At 44.8% G+C, this 22,638-nt stretch overlaps 1 protein-coding gene across 1 annotated transcript; it reads right to left on the bottom strand.

Moving 5' to 3' along the window:
* Positions 1 to 20,744: 20,744 nt before the first annotated feature.
* NKX2-8 (NK2 homeobox 8) lies at positions 20,745 to 22,389 on the bottom strand. Its single transcript, XM_083166816.1, has 2 exons — positions 21,988 to 22,389; positions 20,745 to 21,564 (listed from the first exon to the last, which is right to left on the bottom strand). The coding sequence occupies exons 1-2, from the start codon at positions 22,139 to 22,141 to the stop codon at positions 21,092 to 21,094; spliced, it is 627 nt and encodes a 208-aa protein (XP_083022942.1). The 5' UTR covers positions 22,142 to 22,389; the 3' UTR covers positions 20,745 to 21,091.
* Positions 22,390 to 22,638: the final 249 nt, after the last annotated feature.

Here is a 22,638-nt window from a genome sequence, read left to right as displayed (position 1 = left end):
TTATTGGAGAAGAAACCCATCACCAGTTGGATAGTAGTTTGACCACCTGCTTAATCTTTTGATCTCGTCCTTCAATTTGACATCAGAGTCTTTGTACCGTTTTCAAAACCTGACCTACTGGACTGCCACGTATCATCTGCCAACGGGTCTGGAACCAGGAGACCATAAGGAGATTCAGGCCAACCATTCAACGGTCTTTCTCTGTATCTGGACGTAAGCTTCGATCAATGCAGGTTATATCAACCCCTCATTGGTGACTTTTTATCACTCCAACAGTTCCCCCGATCTTAATATTGTATGTTACAATATATGTATTTTTGTAATATGTAATTAAATTGTTATTATTTTACTTGATGCATACACTCGTTACTGTGGTATAGCGCTGCTTCATCTTTGTTTTCTCTCTGTCTTTTTATTATTGGGGAACTGACCACACCCAGAAGCAGCTACTCAATTGGGCAATAACCCATATAGTGGCGCTCTTATAATTAACTCCGGTTAATTACTGTACTTTCAATAATTGCACCTTGGCTATCTGGCTGTGCTCAGGGCAGCTGAGAGGTATGGTAAAATTTTGGGGTGTGGCCTAATTGCGGGAGGCGTGGCAATCTAAAGCGATTAGGTCATGCCCCTAAAATGTTTAGGGGAGGGTGAAAAAAAATAGTCTAAATTCGAGGAAGGATTGTTGGTATTCTCTCCCTCCCCCACCTCAGCAGCAGCAGCAGCAGCAGAAGCACACACCTACAGCATATGCTGTGCTGACAGCAGGCTCAGCATGAGTTCTCACACTGTCAGTGAGATGCTCATGCTCAGTATGCTGTTGGCATAACACATGATGTAGAGGTGTGTGCTGCTGCCCGAGAGGGACAGAGGGGGAAGGGGGGGTCGGACCAGGGCCCCCGCCGGGCCCCTGAAGCAAGGCTGGGACCAGGTAATTAGTACCCCCCCCCTCTTGGCGGCCCTGGCTGTGCTACTCAGCAAGCAATAGATCATACGCAACTGAGATGAAGAAGCTTTCCTACTTCCCTACTGTAGTATATGCAGTGATCCGTATTGCAATGTAAATTTCTAGTATCTAATGACCAGTCTGATGTACGGACAGAGGTCACATTGCTTTAGTATACACAGAGTGTTTTGAGTTCCCGCCGTGATGCGCGCTCCTGCGCACATAACATCGTAAAGTCTAAAAAGTATATGCTGCAGATACTTTTTGAACTAGATCGCATCGAGTTCAAAATGCACAGTGCTTAATTCATCGCATGCGTTTTGAACTCAACGCGATGCAATCAAGTTCAAACGCACAGTGCGAAACACCACCTATGGGTGGCAATACTATGGATTCTTTAACAGACACACTTTCCCCTCTATTAATGCATTTTCATTTGCATCCTGCTTATGACTGGACTCTACTTTCTACTTGTCTACCTATCTGGCTGGTGTGATCACCAAGTGGTGCCAATGAATGACTGCCTGGGTGCTGTACAGCTCAGTAAATATATGTTCCTCATGTCTGTGTCAGAATACATCTAGTGCATATCTGTAGTTGTTTACATCTGCACTGTCACTGTACTTGTTCCCACCCTGACTGTTGCACAGCAATCCAAATCTAATTCCTAGTACAGGTCGGGTCTCTTTATCCATGTTTTCCAAAAAACAAAATATTCCAAAAACGGCGGTTTTTCTGAATATTTTGGTTTTTCCCCCACCCCCACCCACCCTTTTTTCCCCACCCACCCTTTTTTCCCCCATAATTACCCCATCCCACGATGTCAACAGCGGCCTCCAGGATCCTCTTCAGCGGCATTTTCGGTCCCAGGGGTGCATTGCGTGAGTGCGTGGCCTCGCAATGCACCCCTGAGACCGGAGATGCCGCTGAAAAGGATCCTGAAGGACGACGTGGATGCCAGGGGACCATCGAGGCACCATCAGGAGACCAGGTAAGTATGGGAAAAAAATATTTTCCAAAATCCGAAAAAATCCCATATCCAAAATGCTCGTGGTCCGTGGGATTTCTGATAAGGGATACTCAACCTGTATAAGCAAGTATACCTGGCCAATAAAGCTGATTCTGATTCGGACAAGGTATCCCGAGCACCAACACTAGTGCTTGTTCCGTACATGTGACTCTCCATCCAAATCATCCATGACAATAGGAGACATCGGGGGCGGCCTTGCAAGAGATGGTCCTGAAAAAAGATTTTGTAAGTAAATCATAATTTTCTCCTAAAATACAGCATACAGAGGGCCAGATGCAGGGCCGGTGCAAGGCACCGAAGCCCCCCAGGCAAGGGGGGGGGGGGGGGTGCCCCGGTGCCTACGGAGGGGGGGGGGGGTACCTGTGGTGCTGTGTGATCTGGCGGCGGGGTCCCTGCAGTGACGCGCGCTATCCGGCAGCCAGGCGGGGATGCGGGAAGCGCTGATGGGTTTGAAAACTCGCTGCACGCTGATTGGCTGAAACTCAGCCAATCAGCACGCAGAATGTTTTCAAACCCAGCAGCGCTTCCCGCGCCGCTGCCTGGCTGCCAGATAGCGCGCGTCACTGCAGGGACCCCGCCGCCAGATCACACAGTGCCGCAGGTACCCGGCACGGACACCCCTGCAGCCTCCATGCGAGAGGCAAGGGGCGAAGTGCCGCCCTCCAGTGGCTGGCGCCCTAGGCAAATGCCTAGATTTGCCTAGTGGTGGCGCCGGCCCTGGCCAGATGCACTAATCTTCAAAAGTGATAAAAGGGAGAGTGATAAACAGCCAACCAATCGGCTCCTGCCTGGTCGGAAAGGTCGACACAAGCATTAGGTCAACAATGGGAAGGTTGACAGTCAAAGGGTTGACATGAGTTTTTCACGTTTTAATAAACCGACATGTGTCGACAGGCGGTATTTCATGCCCTACCATCCACTATGGCGGGGTGGGAGAAAAAATAGTGTGCCGAGCGTAGCAAAGGCACCGTGCCCGAAGCATGGCGAGCGCAGCAGGTGGAGGTGGTACACTTAGACGTGCCCATGTCGACTATGTCAACATCCAGGATAAAAAAAAATGTGAAAAACTCATGGCGACCTTTTGACAGTCGAACTTCCCGTTGTCGGCCTAATGCTTGTGTCGACCTTCCGACCCTGTCAACATTAGCCATGTCGACCTATTTCAGTTGTTGACCTAAGCCCTGTCGATCTTTAGTGGTCAACACAATGCATGTCGACCTAAATAGGAAGGACCTAATGACCCATATGCACCCAGCTTAATGGCATGTTATGCACCATTTTGTATATATATATATATATATATATATATATATATATATATATATATGATTTATGTTGCAGTGTGCCTCTTGGTGATACATTTAATGATATGTAAGATATTATTAAAATGGTGCAAAAATTTTTTTTTTTACGTAATTATGTCTTTCACACACATAAATACTAGAATTTTTATAAGCATAAAATGCATTTGCATGACCTAGATGAGTGGTTCTCAAACTCGGTCCTCAGGACCCCACACAGTTCACGTTTTCCAGCTCACCCGGCAGGTGCAAAGCTGCATTCATTACTCATTAACACATTTTAAAAGAGCCACAGGTGGAGCTAATTATTTCACTTGTGATTCTGTGAGGAGACCTGCAAAACATGCACCAAGTGGGGTCCTGAGGACCGAGTTTGAGCACCTGTGACAAAAACAACACTTGACATAGATAAAATAAACACAGAACAAACCAATACTATAATGGGACTTAAGGTGCCCATACACTAGTAAGATTTATCTTCACATCTGGTTGTTTGGAACAAAAACATGGTTATGGATGAGTGACAGTTTGTCAGTTTCCAGCATTTCCAAGCTAATGGTCAACTGTCATTTGCTCTCATCCATAACCATGTTTTTGTTCCAACCAGCCAGATCTGAAGATAAATCTGCATGTGTATGGCCACCTTTACACCTAGTGATGTCAGGCCATTTTCTGAGCAATGTTTCTTAATTTAACTACATCGTTCAAAAAATGCTCCTACATCACTCCGGACGGATTTTGCACAATAGTGATAAGCTCTACATAACCCCCTCTGAGTCCAAACTCTAGTCTGCTCCCTCCTCTGCTCTATCATACCGCCTTCCAAACCCTATGAGATAACTGTATGGACAAACAATGTTTATGTACACACAGTGAGATTTTGGCAGGAGATTTTGACTAGATAGTCAAAATCTCCTAGAAGGTTAGCCATACTTGCCTACTTTTGAAAATTAGTTTCAGGGAGATTATAGTTGGTAGCAGAATTTTGCACAGCGCTCCATTGAGGGGGCGTGTCATGCTCCACCCAAAGGGCATGTCTACTTCCATATATGGAGAGATTTTGAAAAGAGATCTTGAATGTTGCCACTAGAAGCGTGGGTGTATAATTTAAAATGACTTATATCCAAATGTAGATGAGCCCCAAAGCAGTTAGGAAGAGCTACGATCCTTGGTAAAAGTGCTGAGAAATGGTGCTGATGATTCAATGAAAATGTATCTGTCTCTCATTCATTTTTTTCCCCAAAACTGTAACAGTATAATGTGGTCTAGGTGACACGAGGGAGATTGGTAGACTAATGAGGGAGAGAGGGAGATAGCTGCTATTTCAGGGAGTCTCCTGCAGAATGCAGGAGGGTAGGTAACTATGAGGGTAACCAAAATCTCCTGATTTTTCTCCTGCTTAGTCAATATTGTCTAGTACAGATTGACTGTGCGGACAAGGCAATTTTGACTAGATCATAGGCCATCATTTCAAATTCACTTAGGGCTTATTCTGGTTCACTCGCAAAGGCACAATCACTCTCTAATGGACAAAACCATGTGCACTGCAGGGGGGGGGCAGATGTAAAATGTGCAGAGAGAATTAGATTTGGGTGAGTTATTTTGTTTCTGTGCAGGGAAAATACTGACTGATTTATTTTTGCACTGCAATATAGATCTCACTTTGAAGTAAAACGCCACCCAAATCTAATTCTCCCTGCACAAGTAACATCTGCCCCACCTGCAGTGCACATGGTTTTGTCCATCTAAGAAGGAATTTGTCAGAAAGAGTGAACTAGAATAACACCCTTTGTTTTGCTTTAGATTCAATAATAAGTCCTGTACACACGCTTAGATTTGCTTTAGATTTGATGTTAGATTCGATTTTCTATTAGATCTGGCATTAGATCATCCCATTCAATTTGGCATTAGATCTGTACTTTTGCATTCGATTCCATTTCGATTTCACAATGTAGGCACAATGTACTCATTCGATTTACTGGATCAAATTCGAGATTTCCTTGGCTGCACAGTAGATTTTTCTATTTGATTTTGAGAAAATCGGAGCGCGCATCGAATCGAATGCAGATCGAAAGTGTCCTAAAAACCATTTGGTGTGGATTGGATTTTGCTTCTATAAGCAAAATCGAATCAAAAACAGGGAAAAATCTAAGCATGTGTACACAGCTTTAGATTCGATTTTCTATTAGATCTGGCATTAGATCTTCCCATTCAATTTAGCATTAGATCTGTACTTTTGCATTAGATATCAATTTCGATATCAAATTTGATTTACATTCATGGTGCATTGTACACATTCGATTTATTGGATCGAATTTGATATTTCCATGGCTGCACAGTCTATTTTTCTTTTCGATTTTGAGAAATAACATTCGATGTGGATTCGATTTTGCTTCTAGAAGCAAAATCGAATCTAAAACAGGGAAAAATCGAAGCATACACAGCTTTAGATTTGGGTGGGGGGTTACTTCAAATTGATATCTATATTGCAGTGTAAAAATAAAACAGCCAGTATTTACCCTGCACAGAAACAATAAAACACCCAAATCTAACTCTCTCTGCACATGTTACATCAGCCCCACCTGCAGTGCATATGGTTTTATTCATTAGAGAGTGATTGTGCCTTTCCGAGTGAATGAGAATAACTCCCATAGTCACAATCTCCAGTGCATCTAGCCAAAATCTCCTGTGCATCTAGTCAAAATTGCTTAGACAAAATTGGCCATTAGCCAAAATCTCACCGTGTGTATGGGGCTTAATAATGTAATTCCCTGGCGTTTTTGCCAAAAGGTACCATGGCATAATATCAAACACTCTCTAATGAAACTTGCAGTTGTATTGGCAAGTCTTTGGTGGACTTCGGCAGAAACCAACCTGCTTGATGTTTCAAGGGAGTTATGATGGTATCTTGCAACATGCTATGTATTCTCTCACCAAACTCTCATCGACTTAGGCGGGTATAATCTCACACCAAACTAGTAGGGGCAAATTCGGGCTTTGCAAGAGCAGCAGCTCATGCTGGCAGTGGGACCAAGTAAATCATTCACAGCATAATGCCGACTCATTTGTGTATAGAAGGGGAGGAGCTTAAATGACACCCTCGATCCATGGCATTATGCGTCCACGGTTTGGGGCTCTGAGTGTGGTCAGACAGGGGGATTTCAAAGTACTTAGAAACCCACCCCCCCCCCCCCCCCCCATGCATGCACCAATGCATTACTTCAACTCCCAAATGTAAATTGTTTTTACAGGACAATTACAAATGTCACTGTGCTAATGTGAATATATAGCGGCAGTCACAGTCACACTACTATACTATTAACATAAGTGGTAGGGATTCAGACACATAATGCCAATCAGAAGCGGCCACCAGTTGTCATCTTCATAACTCCATATTTGTAATGGGGATTGACCACCCACCCATAAGTGATCAGCCTCCATAAGTGATTCGCAACATTAGGCCAACAGTTCTAATATTACTTTATTAGTACCCCTCCTCTCAATATTTCCCTGGCGGCGGGAAGCGCTGATGATTTTGAAAAGACTTGCCAGACACTGATTGGCTGAATTCAGCCAATCAGCGTCCATCAAGTCTTTTCAAAATCTGCTTCCCGCCCATTGCCCGGCAGCGCTAGGAGCTGGAGTTAACCTAGTCCAGTTCCTGGACTCCTGCTGCCTGTCCCCAAGGCAGTCATTTGGTGTCGCCCCGGGCACCGAAACACCTAGTTTCGGCCCTGCTCCAGGGTTCCTGCTTATGCCTGTAGGATTAATGCTGGTGCTTCCTCCACCCTTGTCAACGCCGATCAGATGAACGCTGATGTCTGAAGGCAGCGCTGGAAGCTCCCAGTAGACTGCTGGTCAGGCAAAGGCACAAGAAGATGTTAATGATGCTGGAGACAGAACTGGAAGTGATGAAATGTGGTTTGTCTCTAGAGCAATGGAAGACGTCCGCCATAGGCAGACGTCTTCCTCTTCTTCCACCATTACTAATATTATTTTCAAGTACCCCCAACCGGTCTGCAGCATACCCCTAATGGGGCCTACACACATGCCGATTTTGTGCCATTTTCTAAGCGATTTAGCAAGGTCGCTTAGAAACTAAGCATACATCGGTGTGTGTGTGGGGGCTAAACCGATATAGATGCGCGGCCCCGTGCGTCTAAATCGCATTAAGATGAAGAATGAGCATGTCCCATCAATCTAGCAAAATCGTTTAGCAAGACCCTGCATATCGGGCGCCTTTTGTGTGGTGTCAATCTGGCATGCTTAAATCGCTAAGCAGAATCGCTGAGGCATATCTTTGACACATTTTGCACGTTCTAAGCAATATAGATGATTTTGTGCTCAAAGGAAATCTGCTATGCTAAATCTGGCATGCTATATCTCTGGCCAAAATCGGGATGTGTGTAGGCCCTATAAGGGTGCACGTACCCCAGGTTGAAAACCACCTGACTAATCTACTAATTAGAATTTGGGTGGCCAAACCTGGGATACGGATCAGCGGGATCACAGGATCGGCGGGATCCTGGGATTTGGCCACAAAATGTCCGTGATTTCTATCCCGGGATTAGACTATCCAATCCCGGGATTTCGGGATTTTGCAGTCTATTTCAGGACAGTGTTTGAGCACCCGCTCAGATGCTGCCCAGCTGTTCCCGACCTGGGGTATGGCCAAGAGAGGTCAGGCGGGGAGTGAATTCCGGCCTCTGTTACTTACTCTGTCGGATGACGAGCGGGTTTCAGCGCCAGAGGCGCAGTGCTGCCGCATGCACAGCGTGACCTCTTCCGGCCGCACACAGCAATCCCCTCCATCCAGCGTTGCAGCCACTGCCTGCCCCGCTCCCCCGCGTATGGCTAAAGTCATGGGGACAGGGGCGGTTTTCTTTCAGGGATGCCAATGAGCCTTTTTCAATCCCGATTCACGGCATCCCTAACTGGAATATAATAATATCTTAAGAAACAATTTTCATTTGCACAATTTATGGTACTTGTGTAGTTTCACGGTGCCGCCGCGCGCACATTCTGTCTCTGAAACTTGGCAGCCTGCCAGAAGCTCTGTCTGACTGTGCATGTGCCGCTCTAGCTGTAAGCTACGTATTGTCAGCTACGTTATCAGCATAACGCCGGGCAGCAGCAGCAGCGCTGACAGGTCACTCTGGTATTTGTAGTTCCACAGTGAAATAGGCAGCCCTGCGCACCGCTGACAACGGGGGCATGTAAAAGTGGACACCCCGGGCACACCGCTGACGTGTCGGGGCTTCTAAACTACACACCCCGGCACACCACTACCAAAGGGGGAGTCCCCCATGCAGACGCTAAATTTAGACGCAAATGCGTCTGAAAATCAGACTACCTGCAAGCCGCTAAGAAGGAGGAGTCAGGATTCAGACGATAAAGCGTCTGAAACCCGACTACCTGCTAGCTGCTACGAAGGGGTCATGTCCCCCATGCAGACGCTAAAACTTAGACGCTTAAGCGTCTGAAAACCGGACTACCTGCTAGCCGCAAACAAGCGGGGGTTTCTGGACTTAGGCGCTAGCCGCTAAGAAGCCGGACTAGACTTAGATGCTAAATCCTCTGAATTTAGTTGGGACTAGGGGTACATCTAAATTTAGAAGCTAAAGCATCTAAATTTAGTTGGATCTAGGGGTACACTATTGAAACCTGTCCACAGTGGCACTAGTCGATGCAACAGCTGTCGACCTTGTAAATTCCACTATCCACGCCAACCCGAAGCGTGGCGAGCGCAGCGAGCCCAGCGAGGGGCGGCGGTACGCGTCCTACGACCTTTTCATACCCCCACTATCCACGTCGGCGTGGAGCTGAGAATAGAAAGTGTGGCGAGCGCAGCGAGCCCCGCAAGGGGACACGGACACCTGTGAAGCCCGCGAGGGGACGCGGATACCTGTGAAGGTATCCGCTTCTCCTCGCAGGGCTCGCTGCGCTCTCCACGCTTCGGGCACCGGGGCTCGCTGTGCTCGCCACACTTTCTATTCTCAACTCCACACCAACGTGGATAGTGGGGGTATAAAAAGGTCTTAGGACGCTTACCGCCACCGCTCGCCACGCTTCGGGTTGGCGTGGATAGTGGAATTTACAAGGTCGACAGCTGTTGCGTCGACTAGTGCCACTGTGGACAGGTTTAAGAGTGTTTTGCACAGTGCATATGGATTCAGACGCTAAAGCGTCTAAATGGTAGCATCTGCATTTCAGACACCCCCTTTGATAGCGGTGTGCTGAGTTTAGACGGAATTAGACGCTACGCTACGCTGATAACGTAGCGCTGCGCTGAGAACAGCCAGAGCGGCACACGCTTCGCTGGTAACATAGCTCTGAGAACAGCTAGAGCGGCACGCGCCCAGAGTCTGGCCGGCTGCCAAGTTTTAAACAGACTGTGCGCGCGGCGGCGCCGTGAAACTACACAAGTACCCAATGTATTGTTTATATTAATAGACAAGTTTTTATTAAACAAAACAAACAAAATTATTTTTTTGTTCTGTTTTTTAGGTTATTTTTTAACACCAATGTTGCGAACTAATTAGCATCACATGATAACTGTAAAAATGGCATCAACAGCGAATAGTACAGACAAAAAAAAGGATTTTTGCAAAGTTCAATTCCCTGTGGTGTAGACGCACACTCAGCCGTGTTTACAGACATTTATGTGGAGTGTTTGTGAGGAAGGTGTATGCATTGTCCTTAGTGAGCATGTGCCTGTGTGTGTGGGAAGATGCATCTAGAACGCTCAGTGTGTGAGAGCTTGTGTACACTCATGTCTACGCCCGTGTGTCTTATCTAAGTGTGGACAGCTCCTGTGAGGCAAAGGGGTTAATTGGCTTTCTTAAACTATCTAATTCTGTCCCATTGTCACACTGAAGGCCACCATGTTTTAAATAGATACTATTGTCCCACCTAAAACCCATAAAATTGTCACCAGGGACAGATTTAACAGCCTCCAATTGAAATGGGGAGGATTTGTTTTGTCCCGGTCCTTTTAATGCGCAACAAAAACCTTTTCAAGTTCGCGGACAATGGGAGACTTAAGGAAAAACTTCCCTGGGAGGACCTTTCCGAAGATGGCCTCTTCCATATGTGGGACAAGGTGGTCAGCAGCTGAATTTCTAGTTCCAGGTGACAGCTACAGCGTTACAGCCCTGTACTGCAGTCAGAAGACAAGGAAGGCTGCCATCCCTAACTCTATTCCACCAGCTCCCCCCTCCTGTGACCTCTCATTTATATGCACGCCCCTTGCATTTCAGCCTTTATATTAACAATTTGTCCTATTCACACTTCACTAAGCATCCTTCCAAGATACACTGCTTCACCTCCCACGTACATGCCCTGTATTACACAACTGACATGTCTTTTTATGGCCCTGGGAGACAGTTATACAAGCACAATAAATTCCCTCATACTGGGATATAAACAAACAGATACAGCCAGTCACAATGCATTATTTGTTTTATAGCACAGAGACTGCATTTGCGCCGCTATATTGCACATTAGGAGGTAGCGTTTTATAAAAGGACTCCGTGAGGCTTGGCTGGAACACTGCTACAAGATGTAGGCAGTTACAATACTGGTGCATCGTTCGGTGCAACGGGATTATTATTATTATTATCATTTATTTATATGGCGCCACAAGGGATCCGCAGCGCCCAGTTACAAAGCAAGTAAACAAATAATCAAAATAGGAAATAGTGACTTACAGCTGAATACAATAGAGGACAAGTGCAGCGTACAGAAACACAGCTGCGTCAGCAGACGACACTGAAATAAGTTTCGACCACTGATGGTTGACAGAGCTAAGGTTGACACATGAAATAGGTCAACGTGGCTAAGGTCCACAGGGTCAGAAGTTTGACATAAGCATTAGCTCAACAATGGGCAGGTCGACAGTCAAAAGTTCGACATGAGTTTTTCAAATTTTTTTGTCCAAAATGTCAACATAGTCGACATGGACACCGTATCAGCATTACATTCTCCCTCATTGCCCTAGTGTATGGTAGGGTATGAAATACCGCCTGTCGACACAAGTCGGCTCAAAAAAAGTGGCTTTTAATGAACTGATTCAAACTTGCAGGGGAGGAGAGGTGCCCCCTTGGGATCAGGAGCCCGGCGGCAGATGACTCCATTGTCTCCCAGAGTTACGCCTCTGTATACTGAAGTTATTTGGGTACACTGGAGGAAATTTACTAAGATGGGAGTTCTATTTCCCATGAGATGTTGCTATAGGCAACCAATCAGATACTATTATCTTCTAGAAGGTGCTAAATAAATGAGTAGATTCTGATAGGTTGCCCATAGCAACATCCCATAGGCAATAGTACTCCCATCTTAGTAAATCCCCCACACTGGGTCTGATTAAGAGGTGGACACAAATGTCCCTGCGTCTTTGTACACAACAGCAGTGTGACAATATACAAAGACCACATGAGGCGCAACTTAATAATAACATAATCATCCTAATAACAAGCCCACTACCGGCTTCTCTGGTTGCATCGGAAGCAGGGGCGGTTCTAGAGAGGAGGGGCTACACATGCAAACTCCATCTGGGAGCGCTCCTCTATAGCAGGCAGCGCTGTAGACTCTGGGCACTAGGGTCACTAGGGGACATGTGCAAAATGCTTTGAAAATAGCCCAGGTTTGCCGCCTTTTACAGTCTCCGGTCTGGGAGAAGCCCGGAGAGGAGACTGTCAGCATCACTTCTGGGGGCGTGGCCTGATGGAGACCTCATCAGTCCCTGCCCCCAGTAATGCAAATCCCGCAATATGCGGGTCTCCGATGAGGGGGTGGGGTTAAATATGCACAATTTGCTTATTTAGCCCCACCCTTTTCCCCGAAACGCTGCAAATCTAAAGCTTCTCCCACCAGGTACATGAGGGGGTCCGTCAGGTCCGCCGGAATCCGGGAGGGTTGCCCACCTTACCGGGGGGCCGGGATGAGGACCCGATTTTCGGGATCCTCCCGCCCATTCCGGGAGGGTTGGCAACCCTGAAATAGCCACAGCACCATTTTCCCAGTGATTTCTCCATCGCTGCTGCTGACGATGGACTCCAGAGGGCAGGTATTGAAAATATGGTCAATATAAATACCCCAGTGGTCTGCATCGGATCCACAGTGTGAACATAAGCTGGCCCATAGGTTGCTCAGGATGTCTGGCAAAACTACGCTGCCAGAACCAGGGCACAGCCACTGTTTTTGGCACAGAAAATTAGGATAATATGCCCATTTCTGGAATTCTCCCCCTCTCCACTGCCAAACAGCAGCAGCGTGTCAGTTATCTTACAGTGTACCGGGCACTGTGACCCATATTGCAGCTGTATGGAGGCACAGGGACACTGCATCTACAATACATGCTCAGGCCTACAACCACCAGAAAATGGCAAAAACATCCGAGCAGCCGCCGGCTCTGAATCAGCCCCATTATTAATAAGAGTTTATCTAGTGGCCCATGTATCTGATGCCACCACGCAGCCACATAGAAGGGGTTATCTCAAATCTTAGGGCGCGATGTATTAAAATACATCGTCGCCCTTCGCCGCTGGACCGCAGCAATGCTAGCGCATATGTATTAATGGTACTTGTGTAATTTCACGGCGCCGCCGCACGCACAGTCTGTTACAGAAACTTGGCAGCCTGCCAGAAGCTCTGTTTAACTGTGCGCGTGCCGCTCTAGCTCTGCCTGACTGTGCTCGTGCCGCTCTAGCTGTATGCTACGTATTGACAGCTACGCTAACAGCGTAGCAGCCGGGCAGCAGCAGCGCGCTGCCCAGGCGCTGACAGGTTACTGTGGTACTTGTAGTTAAATGAAATAGGCAGCCCTGCGCACCGCTGACAACGGGGACAAGTGGAGACACCCCGGGCACAACGCTGAACTACACACCCCGGCACACCGCTGTGTCCCCCATGTACACGCTAAATTCAGACGCAAAAGCGTCTGAATCCAGTACACTATTAAAACCTGCCCACAGTGCCACTAGTCGACGCAGCAGCTGTCGACCTTGTAAATCCCACTATCCACGCCAACCCGAAGCGCAGCGAGCCACCGAGCCCGAAGCGTGGCGAGCGCAGCGAGCCCCGCGAGGGGACGCGGACACCTGTGAAGCCCGCGAGGGGACGCGGATACCTGTGAAGGTATCCGCGTCCCCTCGCGGGGCTCGCTGCGCTCGCCACACTTTCTATTCTCAACTCCACGCCGACGTGGATAGTGGGGGTATGAAAAGGTCATAGGACACGTACCGCCGCCCCTCTCGGGGCTCGCTGCGCTTGCCACGCTTCGGGTTGGCGTGGATAGTGGGATTTACAAGGTCGACAGCTGCTGCGTCGACTAGTGGCACTGTGGGCGGGTTTTAATAGTGTACCCCTAGACCCAGCTAAATTTAGATGCTTTTGCGTCTAAATTTAGATATACCCCTACACCCAACTAAATCCAGGTGCTTTAGCGTCTGGATTTAGATGCCCCACCACCTGAGCGGCTTGCAGGGAGCCAGGCGCCTGGATTCAGACGCTTTTGCGTCTGAATCCAGGCGCCCACCTCCTTCTTAGCGGCTTGCATGGCGCCTGGATTCACACAAGTACCGTATTAATATAAGTGGCTAGCATCGCAGTGTGCGATACCTGTGATGTGGTGTGTGGGGGGGGGTCTCCGTCACCTCCCTGGGTGCCCCCTCCTCCCCTCACACTGGGAAGCCTAAGCAGGCTGTCCCCGGCACCTGCTCCTCCCCCCTGCAGCCGGAAGGAAGTCTAACTAGAATCTGATTGGTTGATAGAGGCTGTCTCCACTTTATCTCTCTGATTAATATAATATTAATCTGCCGGGTATGGGTCATAGAGTCGACACTAATAAGGTCGACAGTCAATAGTCGACAAGCAATATGTTGACATGAAAAAGGTTGACATGAGTTTTTCATGTTTTTGTGTCTATGTTGACATGGACACCGGATAAGTGTTCTGCATCCTTACTCATGGCGGTCAGGCTTCGGGCATGGTACCTCGCTACGCTCAGCACATTATTCTAATCTCTCTATGTCCACTTGGATGGTAAAATATGAAAAAAACACCTTTTTTAATAAAAGGTGAACAGCTCAATTCGACCTTTAAACGGTCAACCTATTGCTTGTGTCGACTGCAGGTTGGGCAAATCTAATATGTTAGAAAGTTAGATTTGGATGAGTTATATTGTTTCTGTGCAGGGTAAATACCGGCTGCTTTATGTTTACAGTGCAATTAAGTTTTCAGTTTGAACACACCCCGCCCAAATCTCGTGCACGTTTTACATCTGCCCCACCTGCAGTGCAACATGGTTTTGCCCATTTTGAGTACAAATTGCCCTGCGCTTAAATCTGAATTAGGCCTAATGGGCAGCACAGTGCTTTCTAATCATGGTACACACACAAAGATTTATCTGTCCAATCTGTCTGCTGCGAACAAAATGACAAGCATCCATTCACTCAAATGCTGGAAAATGGATAACAAAATACATTTGTTAAATCAAATGGATTTTTACCAGTTTGCCTAAATGACCAGTGTTTGGGAGACAATGTTTAATTGTCATGTGCTCCCAAACATTTCCAAATTTCTGTTCCCACCAGATATATTGGACAGATAAATCTTCAGGTGGGTACCCAGCCTACGATATACTGTATAATATTATACACCATTATATACCAGGACCACATACCTCCCAACTTCTTGGGAGCCGGAGGAGGGACAGGGGACTGCTCTCCGTTGGCGCGTTGGAAAATTTCGGGGCATGGCCTAATTTCGGGGGCGTGGCCTATACTCGTGGCTCACCCGCGAGGCCACGCCCCTGTTTTGATGCTATGGGGGCATGAACCAGAGGCTCTGTGAGCCTCTAGCCATGCCCCCAGCCCCCTGGCTGCGGGAATAGATGCACAACGTTTATTCCCCGCTGCTCACCAGCTGACAGGGGGGACTCCCAACAGCCCCCCCTCGCCGCGGGACACTGCTGACCGCGGGAGGGATGCGGGAATGTCCCCGAAAACTGAGTTTTTGGGACTGTTGGGAGGTATGGGACCATGTATTTTTAATAACCCAACCATAGTTCAACCTTAATAAAACATCTTTAAGAAAATTAACTCTCAGTTACAATTTGCCTTATATCAGATTTGAGAATCTCTGTGTACCACTTACATTTTTATATAAATGAATTATGAAGACTTGAATATGCATATATAAATATATACAGTATGTGTATATATATATATCCTGATGACGATGTCAAATTAGATATCGAAAACGTTTGAACTAAGTACTGCGTCCATTGACTTCTTTCCTCGCCGAGTGCCGCCGCTATCCTGTTTATATAAATCTATATATATATATATATATATATATATATATATATATATATATATATATATATATATATATATATATATATATATATATGGGGAACAGACTCTCGTTTCGCGCCACTAATTTTTGTGATAACTGTGTTAAGGCTGCCGGACCCACACGGACCCCTGTTGGATGGGGACAAGAGGAATGTGGATAGCAGTTGTGGGTTGGCGCCCCTTAGTAAGACCTCTGGTAATTAGATCTGTATAGCCTTAAGTTGGAATTCCATACACATGAAAGTAAAGTCCAAAATTCGTATAAATTTATTAAAATGTCTCTGGTTCCACACTACAATGGTGGTTAGATCAGACCATAAAAAGTTCAGTGGTACAGTTCATAACAGCACTATAGACGATCCCAACGCGTTTCGTCCCCACACGGGACTTCATCAGGGGTTCGCTATGAACATAAACATACACAAAAATTAATTAATATTCCCAACCCCCCCAAATTTAACGGCGTACACCCCTCCCCACGATAGACACCAACCCGAAGCGTGGCGAGCGCAGCGAGCCCGCGAGGGGCGGCGGTACACGTCCTCCGACCTTTTCATTCCCCTACTATCCACGTCGGCGTGGAGTTGAGAATAGAATAGTGTGGCGAGCGCAGCGAGCCACCGAGCCCGAAACGTGGCGAGCGCAGCAAGCCCCGCGAGGGGACGCGTATACCTGTGAAGTTATACGCGTCCCCTCGCGGGGCTCGCTGCGCTCGCCACGCTTCGGGGCTCGCCACACTATTCTATTCTCAACTCCATGCCGACGTGGATAGTAGGGGAATGAAAAGGTCGGAGGACGCGCACCGCCACCCCTCGCGGGCTCGCTGCGCTCGCCACGCTTCGGGTTGGCGTCTATCGTGGGGTGACGACGGGGACATCTATAATGTGAAATGGGTCATATTGGCCCATTTCACATTTTTCACATTTTTTCACGATTTCAATGTTAAAAAATATTTTAACATTGAAGCCTATGGAAAAATCGGGGGCATCGCGTCGGGACCAATGTTAATGGTCCCGACCGACGCGATGCCCCCGATATTTTACCTTTCCCGACACGATTTCAATGTTAAAATATTTTTTAACATTGAAGCCTATGGAAATATCGGGGGCATCGCGTTGGTCGCGTCGGGACCAATGTTAATGGTCCCGACCGACGCGATGCCCCCGATATTGTGTCCTAGCCGGCAAAATGGACCTGATTTCAAAGGAAATCGGGTCCATCTTATGGATCGTGTACCTTAACTTAAAGGTACACGATCCATAAGATTGTGGCCATGCTAGGAAACAAGTACCCTCATTTTTACAGTTTTGTAGGCAAACAATATCGAAATGTAACAAATGATGATTTATCATTTAACAAGAAAATGAAGAAAAAACAGGTGATGAGAAGAAAAAACGAAGAAAAGAACGAGGAAAAAAAGGGAAATATTGGTTCCCAAGAAGTTTAGAGAGAACTTGAAAAGGATTTGAAATAGATTTATAATCCTTTTCAAGTTCTCTCTAAACTTCTTGGGAACCAATATTTCCCTTTTTTTCCTCGTTCTTTTCTTCGTTTTTTCTTCTCATCACCTGTTTTTTCTTCATTTTCTTATTAAATGATAAATCATCATTTGTTACATTTCGATAATGTTTGCCTACAAAACTGTAAAAATGAGTTTTAAATAAGTAAAGTCCCTCTATTTTTTAGAAGTTGTTATTAAAACTGTAGATATACAAATGACTATGCAAGATATTAAATTATGAATATGTGTATGTTTATGTTCATAGCGAACCCCTGATGAAGTCCCGTGTGGGGACGAAACACGTTGATATCGTCTATAGTGCTGTTATGAACTGTACCACTGAACTTTTTATGGTCTGATCTAACCACCATTGTAGTGTGGAACCAGAGACATTTTAATAAATTTATACGAATTTTGGACTTTACTTTCATGTGTATGGAATTCCAACTTAAGGCTATACAGATCTAATTACCAGAGGTCTTACTAAGGGGCGCCAACCCACAACTGCTATCCATATATATATCTCATTTGTTTATTCTAACCTGTGTGAAAGGGGGTCAGACTGCACCCGGCAAAAGGACCCGGCACTCACAATGCCGTGTACTTCCCGGGTCTCATGTCTGAAAGGGGTATTAGTGATCTCTGATTGGTTACTGTCTCAGCTTTTAATAGCAACAAATTAGTTGCCAGGTGAGATGTAAACCAGTGAGAATATTTACACGCTCTGATGCAATAGCAGTTTCCAAGATTTTTATAATTCTGAGTAATAGTGTAGGATTTGCAGTCCCAAAAGTGGGCTGCAAGCTTAAATGCACTGATCAGTCCATGAACCAAAACCCCAATATTTCTGTATTATAGAGTGAGTTTACTATGGTGAGTGCTGTTTTTTTTTTATTTATGCAATGTGGTCCCAAGCAACTGCACCCAATCCTGGGAATGGCGAGTGCAGTTTGTTTCTGCCTTTGTGTGTGTGTCTCTGTGTGTATACTGTATATACAGGTCGAGTATCCCTTATCCAAATATCTGTTATCCAAATTATTCCAAAAACCATACATTCCAGAAAGTGAAAAAAAAAATGCCTTGCCAAAAGCACTACTGGGGACATCTGTAACAGCACTACTGGGGACATGATATGTAACTGACACTACTGGGGACATCTGCAACAGCACTACTGAGGACATGATATGTAACTGGCACTACTGGGGACATCTGTAACAGCACTACTGGGGACATGATATGTAACTGACACTACTGGGGACATCTGTAACAGCACTACTGAGGACATGATATGTAACTGGCACTACTGGGGACATCTGCAGCAGCCCTACTGAGGACATGATATGTAACTGGCACTACTGAGGACATGATATGTAACTGGCACTACTGGGGACATCTGCAGCAGCCCTACTGAGGACATGATATGTAACTGGCACTACTGGGGACATCTGTAACAGCACTACTGAGGACATGATATGTAACTGGCACTACTGGGGACATCTGTAACAGCACTACTGAAGACATGATATGTAACTGGCACTACTGGGGACATCTGTAACAGCACTACGGGGGACATGATGTGTAACTGGCACTACTGGGGACATCTTTAACAGCACTACTGGGGACATGATGTGTATCTGGCACTACTGGGGAAATCTGTAACAGCACTACTGGGGACATGTTATGTAACTGGTATGACTGGGGACATGTTATGTAACTGGTATGACTGGGGCATGATATGTAACTGGCACTACTGGGGACATCTGTAACAGCACTACTGGGGACATGTTATGTAACTGGTACGACTGGGGCATGATATGTAACTGGCAGTACTGGGGACATCTGTAACAGCACTACTGGGGACATGATGTGTAACTGGCACTACTGGGGACATCTTTAACAGCACTACTGGGGACATGATGTGTATCTGGCACTACTGGGGAAATCTGTAACAGCACTACTGGGGACATGTTATGTAACTGGTATGACTGGGGACATGTTATGTAACTGGTATGACTGGGGCATGATATGTAACTGGCACTACTGGGGACATCTGTAACAGCACTACTGGGGACATGTTATGTAACTGGTACGACTGGGGCATGATATGTAACTGGCAGTACTGGGGACATCTGTAACAGCACTACTGGGGACATGATGTGTAACTGGCACTACTGGGGACATCTTTAACAGCACTACTGGGGACATGATGTGTAACTGGCTAAATATCTGCAAGAAAATGATTTCCTTGCATTCACATTCAGTACCTGGGATAGTACACAAACTTTGTTTCATGTTTTGAAACCTTGTTTTATGCACAAATAAAATATATTTGTGTGTATTTCATGTGTTTGTACAACATAAATGCAAGATACATCATTAAAATATAAAAATATTCTAGAATACAGAATAATCCCTTATCCAAAATTCTTCTGGTCCCGAGCATTTTGGATAAGGGATACTCAACCTGTATATGCACATACACTTACACACACGTGTGTGTGTGTGTGTGTGTGTGTGTGTGTGTGTTTTTGAAGAGGCTTGTTGAATGATAATGTCCTTTAGGTTGTAAATGTTGATCAAATATTGTGACATTCATTAGCAAGGTACTTACATAACTAAAGAGGACAGACCTTTGCAGGATCTTATTTTATGCATATATTGCTTCTGGTTTTCACCTTGTAAAGCACTAGAGGAAAAAACAGGTCACAGAAATCTAATGCATGGGTCCCTTTACCAGGTAATCCACTGATTTGACAAATTTATATATTTTTTTGCCAATGTCAAACAAGTATAACTTTACCTACTCTTTAATTAATATATCTGCAATGAATATGATCTCTTTTATAAGTTTGAAGTAATATGAAATAAAAGTTTTTGAAGGGAAAACCAGACAGGTTTCTTACTGCCAATATAAAAATAAAAATAAGAAAAAATTTGCTAGATTGCTATTTTGTTTTTCTCACTGAGGAACAATAAAAATAAAAATATAAACAGGAAAATATAGAAAAAGGTCAATGAAAATGAACAGCACTATAATAACAATTGTGTCAATTACAGTTAGTTTAATTGAGTCGATTGGATATATAGAACTGGGATGAAAAAATATAGTAATGAAACCCAAACAAATAATATTAATTCATTTTAAATATTAACAATTAAAATGTTCATAAAACAAATGCTGTTCTGCAGAAAGGGGCAAATTAACTCTAAAAAAATTGAGTCTACATACAATTGAATTACATTTATGTCTTATACTTAACTTTTTGTGAAACCCCCCCCCCCCCCCCCAAAAAAAAAAATCACTGTTTAGGCGGCTTTTGGCTCAACAACTGTCTAGACCAATATGCTGAGACTTATAGTTCCACAACAGCTGAACGGACACATTTTAACCTCTGGAAACACAGGGGAAACCACTTGTTATAGTATCGTATTGCTCCAATTTAAGTCATAATACATACTTATGGTATATGAAACCATATGAAATGTGCCCAGTGGTTATAAACAGCCTAAATACACAAAACTCTGAAAATGATAAAAAACATTTTAATTAACAATATATGGCAATACTTCCATTTTATCTATTCAATATGAACTTTTTTTTGCACAGTTTACAGGAAATGGAAAAAAAAACTATTTTCTATTAACATGAAATAAAATGAAGAGCATCACATTATACCAGTTCAATACATATACATCTCTCTGTCATTATTTACAGTTTTCTCTTGGTCAAATTACAGGGGGCACACAGTAATAATTAAACATACATGGATTGGTTTCATAGTTTGGTTCACAGTATAGACACCTGATAAAATGTAAAACTTCCATGCCATCATTTTTCGTACCATTGTTATTCGGTCATTGGTCCAAGGTCATGTCCATGAATTTATCAATGACGTTCCCACAAATTTTTAAACAAATAAATGAGGTAGTCTTGTATTGTCCATGGCGGTGTTGTCACCATCTCCAAGAAAGACTAGATGGATGTATATGCTGGCTATGATGATAACTGTGGATATATGCCCCGGTGGGTGGTAATGTGTGAAAAATGGGGATCTTCTCTGAAGAGTTAGCTGGGGAACAGGTATGGCAGGGTTTTCCATCTCTAACCAGTACTGGAACCATGACATGCTTCAGCAGAGGTGGAGAGCTGGTCACTTCGGGTTTAGCCCTTTTCATCTTGTAGCGGTGGTTCTGGAACCAGATCTTTACCTGGGTTGGGGTGAGCTGGAGTATGTGAGCTAGCTGGTCCCTCTCGGGGGCAGAGAGATATCGCTGTTGGCGAAATCTCCTCTCCAGTTCTAGGGTCTGAGCCTTGGAGAAGAGAACTCTTCGTTTCTTCTTCTTCTCTAAGTCGCGACTGTGAGACATCTTCTCGGAGCTCTGCATAGTGTCACCTAAAGTGGTCTCCGATCCGCTTTCATCTGACGCTACAAAACATTTAAGAAAAATATAAAACACATGACTTCTACCATATGCAGTAATAAGCATACAACCATTATAGAACCATCCTTAATTATGTATTTATAGTGTATGATAAGGTGTTATTCTGAATAAAGTATGTCTAGTTAAAACCACCAGATAAAGCAAAACTAAGCAATAATTATGACAAAACCAAATCTTGTCTTGTAAATAGTTTTTTACAGAATAAAAAATAAAAGTCAAATATCTGACTCATCTAGAACATATTATAAAATATAATTTTATATATATATATATATATATATTTTTATATATATATATATATATATATATATATATATATATATATATATTTATATATATATATATTTAATAAGAAATGTAGTTGCAATATTCTCAGCACATCTGGTTCACAAACAGCTCATACTTACATAGGTAGCGGTTCCGATCCGTCTCCACCCAATCTTGGTAAGTGGAGCTCCTGTTATAATGCAAGGCGGTGTTTGCCGGTATAACATTGACATCATATTCTGGTAAATCCAATATCCTCCGGACGGTGAAGCTTAGTCTACTAGAAGAAGACATTGCTTTAGGAGAAATAATCCTTTGGAGACTTCCCGAAATGCACAAGGTGAGAGATGGTGGCCTTCAGCCGGCTCCTTCTTCCAGCAGTAGAGGGAAATATTAGTGTCACTTACAGAGAGGTGCTGTTTATATAAACATCCCACCCCATTTACACACAAACATAAACTAACTGCTTTCAGACCGTCCCTATCTACGGGTTACAAAGTACCAGAATGAAGCAAGTGCTTAAGACCCTAATGGGAATAGTGCTCCCCCCCTCTCCTCATCTCCACTTACCCTCACTCCTCCCCAGAGATAACCCTTACCTCCCAATGACAACAGGAAACAAGATTCATCTCTACATATTCTGTCTGATTAGCCCAAAGTGGGAACAGATAATGGGAATTGTTACTTGTGAATACCATCCTGGGTGGCATTCAGAGGCTAACATTCAGCTCCTAAACTGACCCTGCCCCCCTCCTCTGTGTAACCAAGGGATGCATCCAAGTAAGTTACAA

This window comes from Crinia signifera, chromosome 12, assembly GCF_055691185.1.
Source record: "Crinia signifera chromosome 12, ASM5569118v1, whole genome shotgun sequence".
NCBI classification, from domain to species: Eukaryota; Metazoa; Chordata; class Amphibia; order Anura; family Myobatrachidae; genus Crinia; species Crinia signifera.
Note: the sequence above shows the minus strand (reverse complement) of the source record. Positions and strands in the feature narration are given on the sequence as shown.